Source organism: Falco biarmicus, chromosome 6 (genome assembly GCF_023638135.1).
Source record: "Falco biarmicus isolate bFalBia1 chromosome 6, bFalBia1.pri, whole genome shotgun sequence".
NCBI lineage: Eukaryota > Metazoa > Chordata > Aves > Falconiformes > Falconidae > Falco > Falco biarmicus.
The window spans coordinates 9,123,315-9,143,333 of NC_079293.1; the positions used below are offsets into that span (position 1 = coordinate 9,123,315).

Genomic DNA, 20,019 nt, shown 5'->3' on the forward strand with positions numbered 1-20,019 from the left:
TGACATAAATGCCACTCGTGCTCTCGTGATAGGCTTGCTACAGCCAAATAAGAGGCGGCTGTTCTCTCTCTCTGCATCACGAGCCGAGTTTTGGAAGAAAATTTAAACTCATTCTCTGCTTTTGGTGATGGAAGGCAGAGGGATGTAACAAAACTTGTTGCTATTGTTAAACAGTAAAACTTGTAATCTGTTGTTACTCAGTGATATGTACTTGGTAGTCCTCCTGCACAGTACTTCTGATTTGCTTTCTGATGGGCCTTGTTGGAAGTTTAATTTAGACGCTATGGTCTTGCAGAACTTAACAGTCTGAACTTTTTCACAGGATCGTCTCTATTTTTAAGCGTTTGTCAATTTACGGGTTTATCGTTCCTGTAAGTTGGGATTTTGAGTACTCTTATCATTTTGTGTGGATAACTGAGAGATTAGTTCCCTAATCCCATATAGACAGTTGGAGTTCTTGAGATGACCCTTTTAACTTAGATTTAACTTGGGCATGAGCATCACAAGACACTGACATGTCTCTGAACAGGCTTATATTCAGAGAGCTCCTTTTACTAAATGCCTAAAAGGTGAGCAGAAGTTCGGTCCTTACACTAATCGCACAGTATCCCAAAACTAGTAATTTTGGCACAAAACTCTTCTGTTGGCTTGACCAGATTAGGAGATTCAGCTCAGTGCCAGAATTCTGTTAGAAGCATTTAACAACGTAAAATCTGCTTGGGTGAAGCTTAGTGAAACACACCGTCCTGCTGATTCGCTTAACATTTCTGTTTTTTCAAAAGTGCTTTGTACATGTGATGCTTTCCGATGGTTTTCCTGTGTCATGTTTTCCGAGAAATTTTCAAAGCACTGTATCAAGTTGTAGAACACCTTTTAAAGTTCAGATGGTTGCGCATTCAGACATACGTAGCTAGTCTTGGTGGACAGCTGGTGATCTGCAGAGCACCTTCAGGAAGTATGTAAGTATTTTCATATTGAAGTGGCACTTGACAGTGCCAGTGCTGCATCTCAGCCATGAAGAAACTTGCATCATCAGTATTTAATGACTGGCTGCTTCCCACTTGGAACACGAGGTTTGCAGAGATCCCCGAAAATGGTATTTGTCATTTATGGGATGTAACAGATGGGCAGTTCAAGGTACATTTGAAAAAACCCAAACACAACCAAACCAAAAACCAAACAATTGGGAAGGGTGGACTGTTTGTAAGTTTAAATAAGGCAGGTACCTCAGAAACAAGACAATGAATCATCAAAAAAAGTCACTGGGGTAGTTAAAGGTCCACATTCCCTTAGCTTTCTGTAACTTCTCTGGGTTGTTACTTCCTGCTGATTCCCTATCCTTGACTGACCTTGGGCTAATTGCATACGCCAGCACGAGGTTACACTTGGTATTTTGTCTCTTCAGATGGCAAAGGCAGCTTTTTCTGAATGGAGAACCATGCAGATGAGACGCAGGCATTTAAGGGGAATACTAATGGTAAATTAATCCTTAATGCTAAACAGCAGTGAAGATTAAGTTGTTTTGCTACATTATGCTCAACTCTTGAAAGTCTGAGAGTTATTCAGTCTGTTGATAAATGGGGGGGGGAAAGGGGAAAGGAATATCAAGCAAATAAAGATCCCTTATTAGAATAAATAACAAACATGTAAGAATTAAATTTCTAGTGGAATAGGAGAATTTTTTTTTTGGTTTTTTGTATGTTCAGTTTTGTGATTATTTTTTTTAATGTAGTTTTAGAAGGGGAAAATAAGATCACTTAAAAGTTCAAGGGAGAATGTGGTTTTAAATCAAAGCAGTTCTGCAATCCTAAGGTATACATCATGAGAGCAAGTCTCAACAGCCAAAATGTTGATGAAATTTCTACTGAAATTATACAAAATTTATATAACCCTAAGGAGATTATACATGCGAAATGAGTGGCCACTCTGGATTCTGTAAAGGTTAGGTGTCATCAAATGAGAAAGGGCGAAATAACATGAAATGTGAAGGAGTCTGTCTCTTCTGAATAAATTGCTTTTGACCTGGCTGCCTTGCTAGACTAGTATTTTCACTTCTGCCATTGTATCTGGAATAGTGTTGGGCAGCTGACTGGTACCAGATTTAAAGCAACACTTTAGCCCACTATGTCAATTTAAATTTAATAAGTAAACTTTTACACTTGGACCAAAGCATGAAAAGATACAGGAGACTCGTCTGTGAGCAAGTTCAGTGGCAAGAGCTCTCTCTTCTTCCTAGCTTAAGGTTTTATTATTATTCTGTTTGTAGGAAAACTTGAATGCTTTCACTGCTGGTTAAATTGCTGCATACATGATGATTAGGAGATGTACCAGAATGTTCAGTGCCATTATTTTTTTGTAAAGGTAAGGATTTTCTAATGCTGTTCTCTGTAATAAGCATACTTTTTGTTTTATTCAGAAACTCTGAACTTACTGTAAAGCTGTTAGTTGGCTAGGTATAGCCAGATTGCCTTGCCAAATTGCCACCAATTGCCTTCTGTAAGGTCCAATTCTGTATTTATAATCAGAATGAAATAATTACAGCTTTCGTATAGAAAATGGAGATCAAAGTAGAGTACTTTGATACATGGCTCCCTTTGTGATGAACCATGGTATTAGCAACAAAGTAGTTAGTATGTAACAGGGAGAGACTAACAAGTGTTTTGACTGGTGCCGCAAAATTCCTGTAAGCACTTTCAAAGCTGCTATAAATGGTTTCTGGTGAAAAATGACTTAACTAACATTGCACTTTAAATTTGTCTATTGATACTAATTTTTAATTTTTCCAGATGTGAATGGAAAAGCATATTTGCATGCCTGCTAAGATAAGGACAAAGCTAATAATTAGAATTCATGCTTAAAAAAGAAACTTGAGTGCATGAGGCCATTGTGCTTGATTTTAGTACTGCATTTAAGTTACAGTAGTATAACTTGTAGGAATTGTTTTATCACTGTTTTGATTCTCATTTAGAAACAGATTTCAGACTTGGGGCCTCTAAAAACTTAATTTGTATTGGAGGATTTCAGGTACTGAGCTGTCTGATACGAATCTTCTAAAAATGAACAATTTTGTGGAAAGCAATGTAAGATGACAATACAGCACCTGGAAGTAGTGATCTTGTCAAAGTCCTCAGTCTTATTTCCAAAATGAATATAAAATGTCACTAGTTCCTCACAAAATAAAGGTTGTAGAACGAGAACTTTTGTCTGGAATGCCTTACAGAGAATAGAATGGAATTATTTAGGTTGGAAAAGACCTTTGAGATCAGCAGGTCCAAACCATAAACCCAGGACTGCCAAGTCCGTCGTTACACTGTGTCCCTAAGCACTGCATCTATGGGTTCTTAAAACACTGCCAGGGATGGTGATTCCACCACCTCCCTGGGCAGCCTGTTCTAACGTTTGACCACCCTTTCTGAGAAGAAATTTTTCCTAATACCCAATCTAAGCCTGCTCTGGTGTAACTTGAGGCTGTTTCCTTTTGTCCTGTTGCTTGTTACTGGGGAGAAAAGACTGACACCCGTCTGCCCACAGCCTCCTGTCAGGGTGTTGTAGAGAGCGATAAGCTTTCCCCCCAAGTCTCCTCCACGCTAAACACCCCCAGTTCCCTCAGCTGCTCCCCATAGAACTTGTGCTCCAGACCCTTCCCCAGCTCCGTTGCCCTGCTCTGGACACGCTCCAGCACCTCAGTGTCTGTCTGGCAGTGAGGGGCCCAAACCTGAACCCAGGGTTCGAGGGGCGGCCTCACCAGTGCCCAGTACAGGGGGAAAGATTTCTATAGAAGAATCGGAATAAAATATGAGGGCCAATTTCTTCAAACCAACCCCCTCCTGATTTCTGATGTTACAGATATCAGGAATACTCTATAAGAAGGTTGATGTGAATAAGATGTGAATAAAAAATAAGATGTGAACTCTTTAACATTAAGGGATTCATTTCTATTGTAGACTAAGAAACTGATGTATGTATGTCAGTGGAACGTAGAATAATTGAGAATAAGGAGTGGTGGGTCTGGAGAATTGTTGTGATTCTGTTCACAGTCGATTTAAAGATGGCTGCACATTATTCCCCAAAGCAGGGGAGTGGTTCTACTGTGGTAGCTGTGGCTTGTCCCAGGATGGGGTTGGAAGAAGGGCCCCTCGTGGCTGGGTGTGGGAGAGGAGATGTGTGAGCACTCTGCGGTGATTTCAAAGCAATGTTCTGTTGAAGACAAGCTGGGAGAGGGGGAAATGGTAAGAGGGGAAGAAGTCTGCCCCTGTAACCTGGGTGGGTGTGGAGTAAGAGATCTTGCATAACATGGGAGAAACATTTTTCTGGGAACAGGTACAAGACAGAAACATAGTAAAATTCTTTGCATGTGTAAGCGAGCCTTGAATGTCACTAGAGTATTTCACGGGGCCTCCCCAGGTCTTTTATCAACAAAAGTTGGTATGAGTTACTGAAGGTACTTTTTTTTTTTTTCCCCCTCTGGGATACATTTCTCATCTACTTCCTTGAGGGCATTTTTGCCCTTAAGTATCATTTATGTATCAGTGCCAAATTTCCACCTGTAGGATAACTACAAGTTGTGTTGATGAGTTTACGGAGTTTTTGCGGAAGCTTTGCCTGCTTCACCTCCCAAGGAAACTAGGTATATGAAAATTTAAACTATGGTAATTCTGCGAGACAGAGTCCAGAACCTTTTTATTAAAAGTTTACCACAGCATATTACACGGATTTATAAATGTATTATAACCAATTCAAAAATAACTTTTGTGAGTCTCCAGCCAAGTGTGGCATTCATGGTGAGAGGGTTCAGTGAGCTGAGACTCCCTTCCAAAGCCAGCAAGAGAGCATCCTCCATGATGGGAATTAAAGTCTACATCAATGTTTCAGCTCATCTTAAAATGAGGGTAGAAGATAAAAATTTTGATGCCTTTCTTTTTGCCATGGAGGTGATCAGATGGGATAAGCAGTCTGGCATCAAGATGCTGCTGAGAAGTCTAGTGTCCACCTCAGTGACAGCAGAACCAACCTCTGAGGTGAGATGGAAGATTGCACATCAAGGTAGAGAGCCAGGAGAAGGCCTCATGAGCTCGGCACCTCTACTACTACTGTGAGACTTCTTTGTAGAGTGGCCACGCACCAGATGAGGGTTGCTTGGCCTCAGCAGCCAGAGGTGAGGTGTAGGCCATGAATTCACAACACGTGCGTTAGCGGTAGTTCATCGCAGGGAACGATGTGACTGCTGCAGGTTATTCCCACGCCGAGTAGCAGAGAAAGGGCGTGCTTCCAAGAGGATAGATTTGGTTGTGACTTCTGGCAGCTGGTTCTGTTCAACGACCACAGTGAGTCAGAAAGCTGGCAATAATTAGTCAAAGATAGTGGATGTGGATAATGTTAATAGGGATTAATTACAAGAGGCGGTTGGCTCTCTGGTAGTAGAGATGCTGTTAGGACTATGGGAAGTGTATGAAGCTGACTTTAATCGTCGAGTTGCAAGTGCCAATTACAGCAGCAGTTGAATATAGTTGTAAAGGTATCCCAAAGGCTAGCAAAAACTGAAATGGTATTTACAAGCAGATGTCACCCTCTGTGATGAAACTGCAAGGGGGATCGCTGCCGCACAAGTTTTAAGCAGCTGATACTAGGTTCCTCTGGCTCTCAAGCCGCTGTCCCATTCACACTTGCATGATCACAGGGGTGTCAACTTATTTTTTAAATGCTGGGTCTTTTAAGTGAAAACCGTAACACTGATCTGATGAATGCTTCGGTATTAGCATTGGTTGGTGCTTGAGGTCTATAGATCTTGAAACACATGAAATAACATGTAGAAAGCAGCCAGCAGCACAAATGTTGCATTCTTACAAAATGCCATGACTGATTCAGTTTATCACTGATAAAAATAGCCTTGTTTTATATCAACAAGCATGGAAGATACCAACTGTCTCCTTTATTTTGGGAAGCAGACAATGTGTTTGGTATCACATATCTCTTTACAACGGTGCATCTGTCATGTTTAGCAGATTGACACCTTTTATGTTATTGGACCGTGAATAAAGGGCTCAGTTATATATTATTTTTTTTCAAAACTGGGTGATCCCCCTTCCCCTCCCAGTAGCCCTATTTTCACCAGGTAAGAACAAGATAGCAAGAAGCTTTACGCCCAAATCCCATTTCAGGATTCTTTTCGGTGCTTCTCATGCACGAGCCTTCCTGTTCCTAGTACAGTCTGACAAATTCTTTGATGGCAGTATCCCTCAAGCACTTTTAAATACATTTGTTGCAAACAACTGCAACCGGCTCTTGACTACCTCTAACGATTGGTTAGAGTTTAGAACACTGTAGATGTTTGAGACAAACCCTGGATCTCCCTGACAGGTGTTAATGTATGTTTACCGCCATTTAATATTACATTGTTTCAACTTCTCAGCAACTTTGGACTTTCTATTTTCCAGGTGTTCTTTCCACATCAGCTCTTCCTTAAGTGGTCTTTCATGTGGCCCTGAGAAGCTTTTATGATCATTATAAGCATTTCAGAGTTTTATCGTTATTTGCTGGACAGAATGAAAAATCAAATAATTCCAAGGCTGAGCAAAAATGGAGATGTATTAGGGTTTGTTACAAACCAGATAGGATTTATCTTGGCCTCTAGAACTTCCTAACAAAGGATATCTGCATTGGACATACGCCATATTTCATATACTATACTTCACTAAAAAGACATCTGATTTTTTTAGAAGTAAAGCACAATGGCAGCCTGTGGTTTTGTTTGTTGCAAAGGCTGTGACTATGCTAACAAATTAAAAGGTGCCAGGGTGCAGAGCTGAGGGCTTGAAGCCCACTGCTTACGCTGTTAGACTGTGGTCAGCAGGGTCCCTGCACCCGGTGCAGGCCAAGCAGCGCTCTCCCAAGCAACCCTTGGCATGGGTCAGGGGTTAGCTCAACCCCAGCTGACAATGCAGGTCCAGCCATCCTGTTTTGGTGGTTAAAAGAGTTTAATAATATGGATATGGCCATCAGCATGAGGCAGTTGGCCTCAGAAATAGAGTGGGCACTGCTAATCTTCAGTTTACTAGTATGGGTAACATTCGAAACTGAGGAATACAAGTACTCCTTACCTTCTGTATACTGGAATTCAAAATTTTGTTGCCTCCAAGTATGCCGTGACCTGGCCTCCTACAGAGAGTCCTACGCTATTAGAAACACCCAACAGCGAGTGAACCGAGAGGCATACACATCACTCTCCTGGAAGGAGAAAAATTCAAGGACGCTGGCTGCTGAAAAATTTCAAGTCAAAAATCAGGGTTGGGAGTATATGGGAACAACACATTTCAGAGCTAGACTCGATCTGATGAAATCTTGGATGCACAGGGAGTGGCAGATTGTAAATCAGAGTTTCAGTTGAGTGTTTTTCTAATTTTACTTGAATGTTAATTACTTAGTTTAGATTAAAAGACCCAAATAAAGGGGACTTAGGACTTATAATTTGGACTGTTTCGCTAGCACTTGTAGAGGACTTCAAAAGAAAAGGACTTTGAATGGAAAAAACAAAGCAGAGGTGCCACTATGCTGTTAGAATTTAAGCAGCATGTAGTGTTTTGTTTTTAAATGGGATGAGGTAGGTAGGTGAATTACTTCCTGATTACTTCGAAAATAAGTTTTAAGTAACAACTTAAGCAGCACCAGGGCTCAGGTCTGGGCATTAGAAATCAGCTGCCTATGTTGTTAAGACTGTGAGCAACTGCTGTGCAGGGTCTGAGGAAGAGCACCACCATCATCGTAGAATCATCATAGAGTGGTTTGGGCTGGAAGGGGTTTCTAAAGGTCATCTAGTCCAACCCCTCTGCAACAAGCAGGAACGTCTTCAACTAGACCAGGTTGCTCAGAGCCCCATCGAGCCTGACCTTGAATGTTTCCGGGGACGGGACACCTACCACCTCTCTGGGCAACCTGTTCCAGTGTTTCACCACCCTCATCGTAAAAAAAAATAATCTCTTCCTTTTATCTAGTCTAAACCTACCCTCTTTCAGTTTAAAGCCATTAGCCCTTGTCCTATCGCAGCAGGCCCTACTAAAAAGTCTGTCCCCGACAGACTTAAAGCTCCCTTTAAGTATTGAAAGACTGTAATGTCTCCTCAGAACCTTCTCTTCTCCAGGCTGAACAAACGCAGCTCTCCGTCTGTCCTTACAGGCGCAGTGCTCCATCCCTCTGATCATCTCTGTGGCCCTCCTCTGGACCCTCTCCAACAGGTCCGTGTCTTTCCTGTGCTGAGGACTCCAGAGCTGAATGCAGTACTGCAGGCGGGGGTCTCAATAGAACAGAGTATGTTCAACTTCCTCAGGTGGTCACATACCTAATCTTCTCTTACAGTGGAAGTGACTTCGCTCCCCTAGTCCCCATCTTGCAGTCCATCCAATTGAGGGGTGTAGGAAGAGAGGAAGCCAGGGAAGACCGAGGCAAAAACGTTGAGTGCCTCAGCCTTCTCCTTGCCTGTTCTTACCAGTTTGCCGATCTGGCAAAAGGAATGTCCTGCTGGGGTTTGAGAACCTGCTGTAATGTTTATGGTAACCAGAAAGGTCAATACTAGAAGTTCAGGGGGAACCTCTGTGATTTTAAGTTACTGACTCAGAACTCTGGTATAAATCCATCCTTCCTTAACTGGGGCATTTAGCTGAAGAATAGACAGCTGACCTAACATTTTCCTAAGGGACTGTCCAATTTTTTTATTTTTTCCAATTTTAAATGGCTTTCCTTTAGCATAGGTGACTTACCCCGGACTTCCGCTAGTTCGTCTGCTACTTTCTCATTTTCTCTCTACACTCCTTGTTCATCCCTTAAAACAGCAAAACGAAAACTAGAAACACCTGACAACCAGCAGGCTCTGCAGGAAGCATGTTTGGTAATTCATTATGCAACTCTCTTTTCTGTTCGTACAAAACAGATTTTCTCGAATTCTCTGAAATGTAACTACATCCTGAAATTTGAGCTTTGAGATACAAAGATTAAGTCCCGATGAAATTGTGATTAACAGGATCCATGTGATCATTTCTTTTAAAACCTCGGTATTTTATTTTCAATGTTACCTAGATTTCGTGTGGATAATTCCTCTTGCAGCTCCACAGAAACTGCCCTTGTTCTTTTCAAACCCTATGATTTTTATGAATTGTATTAGACTACATGGGAGAAATAATGTTTTCTATTTTTATTTCTCAAAGTGTGGGAATTTGGTATTGTTCTTTATTGCTCAGATTTAGAAGAAAGTAAAGTGTGAAAACCTTAGCTTCCATTTCTAACAGATAAAACTTAAAACATGTCTCAAACTGCTTCTTAAGAACAAAAATAACTTGCATACAAACAAAAAGAACCTTGGTATTTTTACAGAAGGATTTTGAAGGGTCCCAACTCCTCAAATGCTGACATACAGGTTTGTCGTGACTTATATTTTAACTAGGTGATTCAAACTGTAGTTGTATTTAGGTGAAAAGGTCAATGAATCCTACAGAGTCATTTCTCTTTTACAGCACTTTCAAACATATATACAAAAAAACCTGACTATATGGACTAAATAAACATAGCTTTATTATAACCAGAATAAACAACTCTAAAATTCGAACTATGTTAAAAAATAAATACCTGTGTATTTCTTTAAATGCTCAATCTCACCTTTGTAAGACATCATTTTTCTTTACATTAGTTGATTAAGTTTTAGTGTTACTCAGTGCTGAAGGGCCTGCCAAGAGGCAATTAGTAGTAAACTTGATCTGAAAGATCAAATTCAAATTTTTATTTGATCTTGGAAGTCTGAGCATTAATAAAATGCACGCGTGCAGAAACTAGTAGTGTGTTAACGCTCCACAGCTTGTTGCAAGAACACCCATTAGTGATGAGCTGACCCAAAGCTGGGTGAGAATGTGTGTAACAGTAATTATAAAATAACATTCACATTATTTTACTATTAAAAATGTAGATATTTAATTCTCCAACAGTAGAAGTTTCTGGGCATCTAAAAGACTTCTGAGTATGCCCAAAGCTGCCTGCTGTGATTAGCCCATAATCCACAAATCTCCTTGTCTCGCTTGCACACCCCGTTCAAGGAGCATTCCCAGAGCATGCTTACCAGACTAGGTCCCAACCAGAGTGGTGGTTCTGCCTTCCATCCAACGACTTCATAGCTTTCATCTGCTCTGGTGCACAAGGGGATCCAACTTCCATTAAAACTCTTCCACAGGGAAGAGAAAATAGTATTTTGTACTTCTGAAGAGAACGAGCTAGCCACCTTGGTAAATATCCTTGAAAGAGGGTTCTTCTTAGCCCCTGTTAAATAAGCTGCTCCACTTTGCATGGGAAAACTGCACATTAGTTGAGCTACAGTGATCACAATCTTTTAATCTTGTGGTAGGTCCTCACCTGGGAAAAGGGAAGCACACGTGCCAATCTCCATCTTACATTAGTATTGCGTTAAAAACAAGGAAGCAAACAAAAAACCCCTTAACCAGCATCACGTATATGCAAGGGTCATTTGTGGTCCAATCACAATTCCTGTCTCTGGTACTCTTAAAACCTGTAAAATCAAGAGATTGAGTCAATTAGCAGTTTACCTTACCCAATTAATATCTCAATTAGTACACCATGCCTACCTGGCACACCAAAACTCTTCTACAGTTTATCTGGGCAAATGAAAAATATAAAATAATCCTTTCAAGGCACTAAGTAGATGCTATAGATGAATACAAAATATTGAGAAATTGGGATCAGCAGCCCAGTATTTTCTCAGAAGACTGAACAATAAATGGAGATCAGAATCTCAGTGATGTGTGTTTCACGGATGATTGACAAATCACATATGCTACACAAAGTAGGCACTGTCAGCCAAATGGTTCAATGCTAACAGCACTAAAATCTTTACTCTAAGTGCAAATATTGGTACTTCTTGCACTACATCATTACTATTTTTGGGAAAGCAGGTATTTCAGCTATGTAGAAATAAAAATACTTTGCAGCTCTAAATGAAATCAAACAACACTAGAAGGAAACACTCAGGAAAAACTAAGGATTGTCTTAAAGCTAGCAACATAGCGCAGCTGTGTTGGATCACACCGATGATCTTTCTAATTACATATGTATACTGTCACTGGATGATGTTACCTATAGAAGTGTTCAGCTCTTCTGAAGACTGCTAAAATCCTTGCTTTAGCAATTTCTGAGGCAAAAGTGAAGGATGGCTATATTTCCTTATGGGGAAAACCATAATTTTTAATTTGAAATCTTTCAACTATTTCAGTTCTTGAACTATGTCCTAGAATTTAAAGAAGATCCTGCTTTATCTTCTCTGAAACAGAGAAATTTTGTATGCCATACTTAAGTATTGCCTCCTCCAAATATTTTATTCCCTTACCTTGGTCTTTAATCCTTTTCCTAGAGTATTTTTTCTTCACCCTAACTATTTTCCTCATATATCTCTGAACTCTAGATCTTTGGAGGTAAGATGAAAGAGTCAGTGCAGTATTCCAACAAAAGATGTGTCATTGTTTTGTTTCACTGGCTTCATATTAAGAGTTCTAGAAAAAAAATACCATATTCTCAATGTTGAATATGTAATAAATAGAATGTTTGGGGTTTTGTTTTTCTAAAAAAGATTTACTACCAGCTATCAAATAGAGCTTTTTTATTCTTATATTGGTTTAGGAGCCCATAAGGATAACAATGTGACAGAATCTCTCAAGTTATTACACAGATGTAAATCTTTAATAGTCCACTGTATTAACTTCAGGGGAGTTCCAAGTCTATACCAAAGCTGCTGATAACCAGCTGCATTCTGAAGAGTCAAAGAACCCCTCATCTGTATTTTAAAATGTTGCATTTCTAACAGGCTACTATTGTAATTAAAAAAAAATCAAATCCAAAACCCTAATCACAAATGGCCCTCAAACTCGGTTAAACAGAAATCTAGATTCTCATTTAGAGAAACAGAAAGATAAATAGTCACTGAAGGACACTTAAATCATGTCTTAATAAACTTAATAATTTATCAACACAAATAAAATCCATCACTTTAGACTTAGAACGCTAATATGAAACCAGTGATACAAATCAATGCTACACCTTATTTTAAGAGTCCTGCTCAACAAAAATTGCCTTAGCATATTGAATACCTTTCTAGTAAGTATAGTAGCAGCAAACATTTTCAAAAGTTTTCTCAAAGCAATAATCTAAGAAAATAATTGTCAATATACAAAGCAATGCAGTAAACTTTTTTTTTTTCCTACTCCTACTTTCATTATGGAGCAGCTCTCCTCTAAAATACACCCTGTGCATTCATTTTATTGAAAGCTCCACTTAACCACCCCCACCCCCTCTCCCCGTAATCCTTACAATTCTCAGAAAACTTTGGAGACATCAAATGGACGTGAAACTGAACATGGCAATTATCCAAGATTCTCCGTGAAGAAAAGCCCAATAGCAAACAATTAAGTACAGCAGTTTAATCATTTTCTCAAAATTCTCTGGATAATTAGGGAATGTATTCAGCATAGAAAGTTGTACTGTCAAACTGATCCAGTAAAAATGGAAGGTCTTTTATAAAATACAGGAGCACAAATTAAATTGCTTTAAAACAAAACAAAGCCAAACCCAAACAAACCCCCACCATAAAACAGGAGAATTCATTTATTCAGTAGGAATTACGTAGGCCTAATTCCTAGTTTCTCTTCATAAGGGAAGTTTTTTGTACTCAAAAGATAGAATAGTGAAACTGGAAGAATGTCATGGTTGGTGTAATTCATATTTATTTAGGTAACAACCCTAAAGAGTTTTTTAGGGTCACTGGATGAAATTCAAACCCATTTACTGCTCAAAATATAAATGACATATAGATCTACTTTCAGAAGCTCGACAGTAGATTCACTGTTTCTTTTTAGACAAAAATGAATGATGTCTTCATAAGTGACTTGATTTTGCTTTACTCTTCTAGCTGCACGAGAGAACACGTAAAACATGCTTATCAGGTTAATGTATTTGTGTGCTTTTATGAAAAGTTAATCTGTCAGTGCTGATGGTGGTTTGCGTAATACAGATAACTAATTCTATGCTACTTTTCACCAACAGGAAGAAGGAAGCAAAAGGTGAAATAGTGTGTTTTGGTTGGAGTGGGCAGACATCCATCTTCTATGGTAATTCATGCACTGAAAAAGGAAATAACGGTAAAGAAAAGAACATGCAGTCCACTATTTTATATCTGATGCGGGCAGAATGCACAGCGGCTAAGCACTCTGTAAGGAACTCCTTAGTTGAAAGTTCAGGGTGCAGAAAGGATCTATTCCTGGCACGAGGCATGAACGAGTATTTAGAAGAATTCTGATGTGAAGCCACTTAGTTAACATTTTATGTTATTGTTTAAAACTGCAGAAGGAATTTACTCATAGTACTATTGGATTTTGGCACACTTGTATATTAAGTATCTGCAGAAAGAACCATGGTAATAATAAAAAAAGTTGGCTGGCCTCCTAAGTACCATTGCTCACTTCTTGCCCTTTTAAGATTAGTGGTTGGTTTCAAGAGTAAGAATCAACAGTCACAAAAAGGCAAGGAACTGGTGGTGATAATTCTCACTTGAGGTGACAAAACTCCACCAAAAAAGAAAAACTAAACCAAAATCCCAACCAAGCAACAAAACCTGAGGAAAGCTTAGCTGATGCTTTATGGTGCTCTCAACCAACCTCCCTCCGCCAACATCGTGCTTCAAATATTTAGCTACATTGTTCAGCTCGACAATTTACAAACCCTAAATGCTTTCCTTTGTCTAGAAAGAAAAGGAAAAGAGCAAATTTCACAAGAAGCAGAAAGGACTTTCATGTTAGGAACTGCCACCATTAAGTTTCAAGTAACACATTTTCTGGTTGCAGGCTATTAAACCACACTGATAACTGATATGAACAATTATGACAGGAAAAAAGATCAGTAAAAAAACTCCCAAACTATTAAGATACAGAAAAACCACGAAGAAACCAAAGATACTACATCCTTGTCTTGTCAAAAGTAACGAGTAGTTCAAGAGAATTCGAACATATCTTTACATATAAGGCCAAGGTATGGGGGGGGCGGGGAAAGAACCCCAAACCAATCAACCCTTGGGATCAGTCCATAGCTGACTAAGTTTTACGTATCAACTTCATTAACAGCAAAATCTAGTAAACTTTGTTCTTGATTTTTTATAAAATTATTTTAGTGAACATGTATGAATGTTCACTTTTGAAAGTCACAAAATAAAATAACAGGACCCATTATCTGCAAAAAGAATACGTAAAGCTGTCAGATGTTAAAACAGTAAAATCACTGGATTAAAATAATCGGAGATTTTCTTTTTAACTCTAACAGTTATTAGAGCTGAAAAAGGAAAATAATTTCATTGCTACTTTTTTTTTTTTAAACGCAGACCTTTCAGAGTAGAAATACCTCCTAAAAAACATTAAATCTCAGCGACAAAGCAGAACTGATGTATTTTTTTACTTAAGGATAATGTAAGATGACAAGATCACACGAAAGAAAAGGAATTATTTGAAAGCAAAACAATCAAGACAGTAAAAATTCAGAGACGAGGATATTCTTCTCCACTTGTGTACGTAACAAACACATCCTCAATTTAACTGCAATAGGGAAAAAAACCACTGTTAGAATATCTCTGAAGAATTACTGGAGTATTTGTTTACTGCTGCAGGAATTCTTAAGACTCATTCTAACATGCATCACCAAACAATAATAATTCTGCATCTTGTGGCTCGTGTGACTTCCACCTTAAGCCACAAATAAACAAGAAGCCCCATCGGATTTCATCTGTAAAAACAAGTGGAATGTATGTTTGTAAAAGCTGTTTATTAAATATTATTTGCAGTGCTGTGATGCTCAGGCTCAAGTCACAGACTGGGATTCCATTTTGCTTGGTGCTCTACAAAAATTGAATAAAACACTATCTTTATTTTACCGTCAAAACACCAAAATATTTTGATTCTGTGGGCTGTATTTTAAACCGCACCAGAAAAAGTTATGAGTTGCCAAAAGGATGGGGAAGTTCAATATATTCAGGAGAGTTTTCCTCTACTTTCAGACTCTTTAACTGTTAAAATTTCTCTATTCCTTGCTTTAAAGATTTAGTGATATCATACATAAGTATACTTTCCTTTATGTAAACATCAAGGGAAAGTAAAACGTTAATCACATTATCCATGTAGCCCTTTGTTGTGAGAACCACCTACGAGAGATATTACAATACATACTTTACATTGCTAAGAAAAGACTCAAGTCACTTTACTTTAAAAATCTTTATTAGATGGTAGATATGATTTCATTGCCATTTCAGTTATGTGAAGCATGGATTTAAAATAAAGCTGAAACAGAGTGGTTATTGTTCTAAAAACTGGGAAAAGGGAGACACCCGTACATTTTTAAATATATAAAGTGAGCACAGCTACAGATTAAGTGATCAAATCTAGTATGGACAATTTTATTACTTCGAAAAAAATCTATACTACAAAATACATTTACCCTAATGATTGATTACACACCACTTGCTAGATTATGATTTTAATGATTTTTTTAGGACATTTGATAATTGTATGTCAAAATGCATAGCAACTAGCTGTCTGCTATATAAACCTAATTTTTATCACTTTTTGTAATATGACTTTATGGAAATACATGACATTTTAGCCTCCGTTCTCTAACCTTTCATGGTTACGTTTATGCAATAAAGCAGAAGGGTGGCTGCAGCAAGCTTTCTCACCCTGTCAAGCACAAAGCTCAAGCAGGAGGCTTGTACACCAAGCTCACGGGCCTTGGAAACATACGTATAAAAATGCTCAACTCAGCCTCCCCTCAGCTGCACAGAAATATGGTTTAAATTGAATTTTGTTAGAAGTTATATAGTTGAGAGCTTCAGGGTCTTTACACACTACACATTCTTTGTCTAGTTTCTATATCATTGCAAACATACTTTTGGTTTTGCTCACAAGTTACACTAGTTAATAATTGGGGCAACGTTAAGTATTAAAAAATGACAGCTTCCCCCTCTTACTTCGATCCCTGCTAAATTCATTCTTATTGTCCAGAAACATGTTTGTTCTTGCAAGGCCCCAACTCGACCTGAAAAAGCACAGATGCACTGCAAACCAGTGTTTAGACAAGTACTTATGCCCTTTTAAACCCCTTCCTCATCGGATAGATTTTTTTAAAAGGCATTTATCAGTGGACGTTTGCTTTGGTTTTATTTTCTTTGCCTTTTTTTACTGTAAGCAGCACAATAAACAGTTACAGCACAAACTAGCACGTTTATTCGGTACCGTCGAGCTAGTAAATATTAAATAAATAAGTTATTTAACCGCTAATCAGACTCCGTACAATGTCGCAGCCTTTCAGGAACCTTCGGTACGTTATTGATCCGCTAGTGAATTACCTGCGGTTCAGCCATAGGTTGCAGGCATCGCCATCCCTCGCTTGTCCTCGCGTTGACAACACTCCTCCTCTTGCCATCGCGCTCAGAAGCCGGAAGATTCGTCAGTCCCGCTTGTCTGATGTGCTTGGCTGCAAGAACAATGAATAAAATCGTTATTAGATGTTTGGGTTGGGTTTGTGGTGGGTTTTTTTTGGTTTTTTTTTTTTAAAGGAAAGTTCTCAAGCCGCGCACCCTGCAAGCCCTTCGCCCTCCGCCCCCGTGGCGACGGCTACAAGCAGCCAGGCAGACCCAGGCGGAGCTGCCGAGGCAGCCCGGCCAGACAGCGAAGAACAGCGCGTTTCGCGTTGTTTGGGGTTCCCTGGGGCTTCCTCCCGGCTCCAAACCCCCGGCAGGAACCCGGGCACGGTGCGACACGAGAAAGAGCCACCAGCGCCCGACAGCGGCACTTACGCGCAGAGCCAGAGCCGCGGCGCCCCGAGGCCCCCGACGGGGTCTGAGGGAGTCCGGGGCCGCCGGAGCCCCGCGCCCGGGAGGGGCCTGCCCACGGGGGATGGGGGAGCCGCGGCGAGCGGCCGAGGGAGGGAGGGAAAGGGGGAGGGCCGGGCTTCGTCAGCCCGCCTCCCCAGCGGGACCGCGCTCCCCGGGGGCATTTTGGCTTCGCTCGCTTCCCATTTCTGCGACACTGAAACTCGGTAACTTCCAGCCTCCCCGCCGCCGCCGCCGCGAATAGCCGCTGCCCCGCCGCAGCCCCTCCTCCCCGTGCGTCGTATCCCTCCGCGCTCCGGCCGCCCGCACCTCGCAGAGAAAGCGCCTTTCAGCCGCCAGCCCGCCGCCTTCCCGCCCACCCCGCCTCTGCCGCTCCGACATCTTCTGCCTGAGCCCGCCCGCCCGCTAATAAACACGTAGTGCTCGCCCTCGTCCCTTCTCCCCTCGGCTGGGCAGCGCCAGGGGCTGCCGCGGCGGCGGCGGGGCGGGAGAGGGGGCAGGAGAACGCGGCTCCCCCCTTTCCCCGCCTGGCCGCCCTCGCCGCCGGGCGCCGGGGACTGAGGGGCGCGGGAGGGGAGGGGGGGGGGAGGGGCGGCGCGCGGCGCGAGGGGCCGGGAGGGCTGAGGAGGGGGGCGCGGAGGAGGAGGAGGGGACTCTTTCTCCGGGCGGAGGGATCGCGCTCGCTCGCGCTGGCTGGCGGCGGCGGCGGCGGCGGCAGCGGCGGCGTTGGCGGCGGGTTGCTGTGAGTTGTTGTTTCCTCCTCCTGCCCGTGGGTTGAATGGTGGAGCCGAGACTCTTCCTGGTGAACGAACAGTGACAGCTACCGGGCGGGCGGACGCGTTTCGCTGGGACCCGACGCTGCCGCGGAGCGCGGCCCGAGCCCCCCCCCCCCTTCCCCCCCCTCCCCTCCTCGTTTTTCGCCTCGCCATGTCCGGGGACGGCGGCAGCAGGCACACGGCGGAGCTGCGAGCGGGTGAGTGCCGGGGGAGCCGCCGTGCGGGGCGGCGGAAGCCGGGCGGGAGCCGGAGAGGGGCGGCGGGGAGGGGGAAGAAAGAAAAGCCCGCGGGGAAGGGGCGAGCGCCAGCCCTCACCGCCTCTCCTTTCCCCTCAGAGCTCTACTTCCTCATCGCTCGCTTTTTGGAGGACGGACCCTGCCAGCAAGCGGCTCAGGTAGGGATGGATGGATGGCGCCGCCGGGCCTGGCGGGGAGGGGGCGGCCGGGCAGGGCGGCGGATCGGGCGGCAAGCTCGCAGCCTTGTCCCCTCTCTCTCCCTTTCGCCTTTTTTTTTTTTTTTTTTTTTTTTTTCTTTTTAAACCGGCCCCCGTCTCATACCCACCCCCCCTTTTGTTGTTGCTGCAGGTCCTGATCCGAGAAGTGGCGGAGAAAGAGGTAAGCGGCGCCGCGCACCCGGCGCTCGCCCCGCCTGCGGCCTCCCTCCCCCTTCCCTCGCTCTCTCCCGCTTCCCCCGCCCCATCCCGGGCGCTGCTGGGGGGCTCTTCGGGGGAGGGGAGCCGCTCACGGGGTGCCCTCTCTTCCCTCCCTTAGCTGCTGCCCAAGCGTACGGACTGGACGGGCAAGGAGCATCCCCGGAGCTACGAGAACCTGGTAAGACGGGCGGCCGGGGCCGACCGCGGTGTGCCGGGCAAAGTTTTTGTTTTTTTTTCTCCTCACTCTCCCTGAGCAGCCCAATAAAAAAATTGAATTTCCCGCAAAAAAAAAAAAAAAGCCAACTTAAGGAGAAAAAAAAAAAAAAACCACCCACCCTTTGGCGATTATTTTTATGTTTTTAAAAAAACACAGCCATCTCGGCGCCTTCCTCCTCCATCCCGCTCTCGGCCCTGAGGGCAGACGCGGGGCTCGCCGGTGCCACCGGAGCGGGGCCGGCGGCGCGGGGTAAATAACAACAAGCGCCCTAATGCGAGAGCCCCGGCCTCGCCGGGCTGGGAGCTGAGGTACGTCATGGCCGTGGTGCGGGCGGGCGGGAGCAGCGCGGGGCGGGGCCAGCGCGGGCGGCAGGCAGGCGGCTGCGGAGCCGGCCGGGCGGGGGCGCTCTCTGCCGCGCCGCCCGCGCACACAATGGCCCCGCTCCGCGCTGCGCCGGCCCCCGGTGGCTCCCGCTGCCCGCCCGCGGTGGCCCGGCGGTGGCCGGCTGTGGGGCAGCGGGCGTGGGTGACCGGGAGATCGGGCCCTTGGTCGCTGTGCTGAGGCGGTTCTCTCCTCGCCGTGCTGTTAGCCTGGGTTGGGATCTGGATGGAGGGTTTGGGGTTTGGTTTGGGGTGGCCTTCCTGGGTCGATGTGTGCCCGTGTGTGTTGGGAAGGTGCGGTATGTGGCTTGGCGGTTTTTATATACAACGTATCTGGGGTGTGGGGATAACTGGACTTGTCAATTTCATGTAATAAAATTCAGTTATGTGTTTTTTTGGGGTTTTTTTGCCCTCTTTTTAAATCTCCCCGGGCATGCTTTTCATCTCGGGTGTAGATGGTGTATATCAGTGATTTAAAAAAGTATTAGTTGCTGTGGTGTGGCTCTTGCTAGCAGAGAGGGGCCAGGATTTTTTTTTTTTTTTTTCTTAATATGTTGTGAACTACAGTAGTTGGGAAAACAGCAATTAAGATGTCTGAATTCTGTCTGTTAGCAACTTGTTGCTAGCATTGTTTATATATATATATAGTGTTGTATAATTTAGTCTGAATTTCTGAATAGGATTTCAGAGGAAGAGTGAGCCCTGCTTGTAATGTTCATAAAAGTGAGATTTCCTTTCAGGCTTTCTGGTTGGTTACAGTATTTCTGAACTCCAGTACTTCTGAGACTTAGAAATGTGGATAACGTTTGAGCTCACACAAAAGAAGATGGAACAGTTCCAATCTGTAATGTGTCCAATTAAGTTTGTTGATAGATACATTGTTTTAGTTACATTGTTAATATTATAGTATGAAGCTTAGGTATTTATTGTAGTACTTACTGCTTTGATTTTCTCTGGATCAAGAGGTGGATTGGCCCAGACATTTTAATGCATGTGGCGTGGAAGAGTTGGTAACAGTTGACTTGTTGAAAGCATACTCATACATACCAATACTTTCAATTTTCCTGAAATCAAAGATCATCAAG

The 20,019-nt window shown here is 42.8% G+C and overlaps 2 protein-coding genes across 4 annotated transcripts in view; one reads left to right on the top strand and one right to left on the bottom strand.

The window, feature by feature from the left end:
* Nucleotides 1-10,546: 10,546 nt before the first annotated feature.
* LOC130151378 (collagen alpha-1(II) chain-like) lies at nucleotides 10,547-17,290 on the bottom strand. The gene is made up of 4 exons (XM_056343549.1): nucleotides 17,269-17,290; nucleotides 16,874-17,218; nucleotides 16,424-16,551; nucleotides 10,547-12,949 (listed from the first exon to the last, which is right to left on the bottom strand). Exons 1-4 carry the CDS (start codon nucleotides 17,288-17,290, stop codon nucleotides 12,938-12,940), a joined length of 507 nt encoding a protein of 168 aa, XP_056199524.1. The 3' UTR covers nucleotides 10,547-12,937.
* Nucleotides 17,229-20,019, top strand: part of PHIP (pleckstrin homology domain interacting protein) — a 119,320-nt gene continuing 116,529 nt past the window's right edge. For all 3 annotated transcript variants that reach the window (XM_056343973.1, XM_056343974.1, XM_056343975.1), the window contains exons 1-4: nucleotides 17,229-17,882; nucleotides 18,021-18,079; nucleotides 18,270-18,299; nucleotides 18,456-18,515. In XM_056343973.1, the coding sequence (XP_056199948.1) occupies nucleotides 17,837-17,882; nucleotides 18,021-18,079; nucleotides 18,270-18,299; nucleotides 18,456-18,515 (195 nt within the window). In that variant the 5' untranslated portion in view covers nucleotides 17,229-17,836. The remainder of the gene's footprint in view (nucleotides 17,883-18,020; nucleotides 18,080-18,269; nucleotides 18,300-18,455; nucleotides 18,516-20,019) is intronic.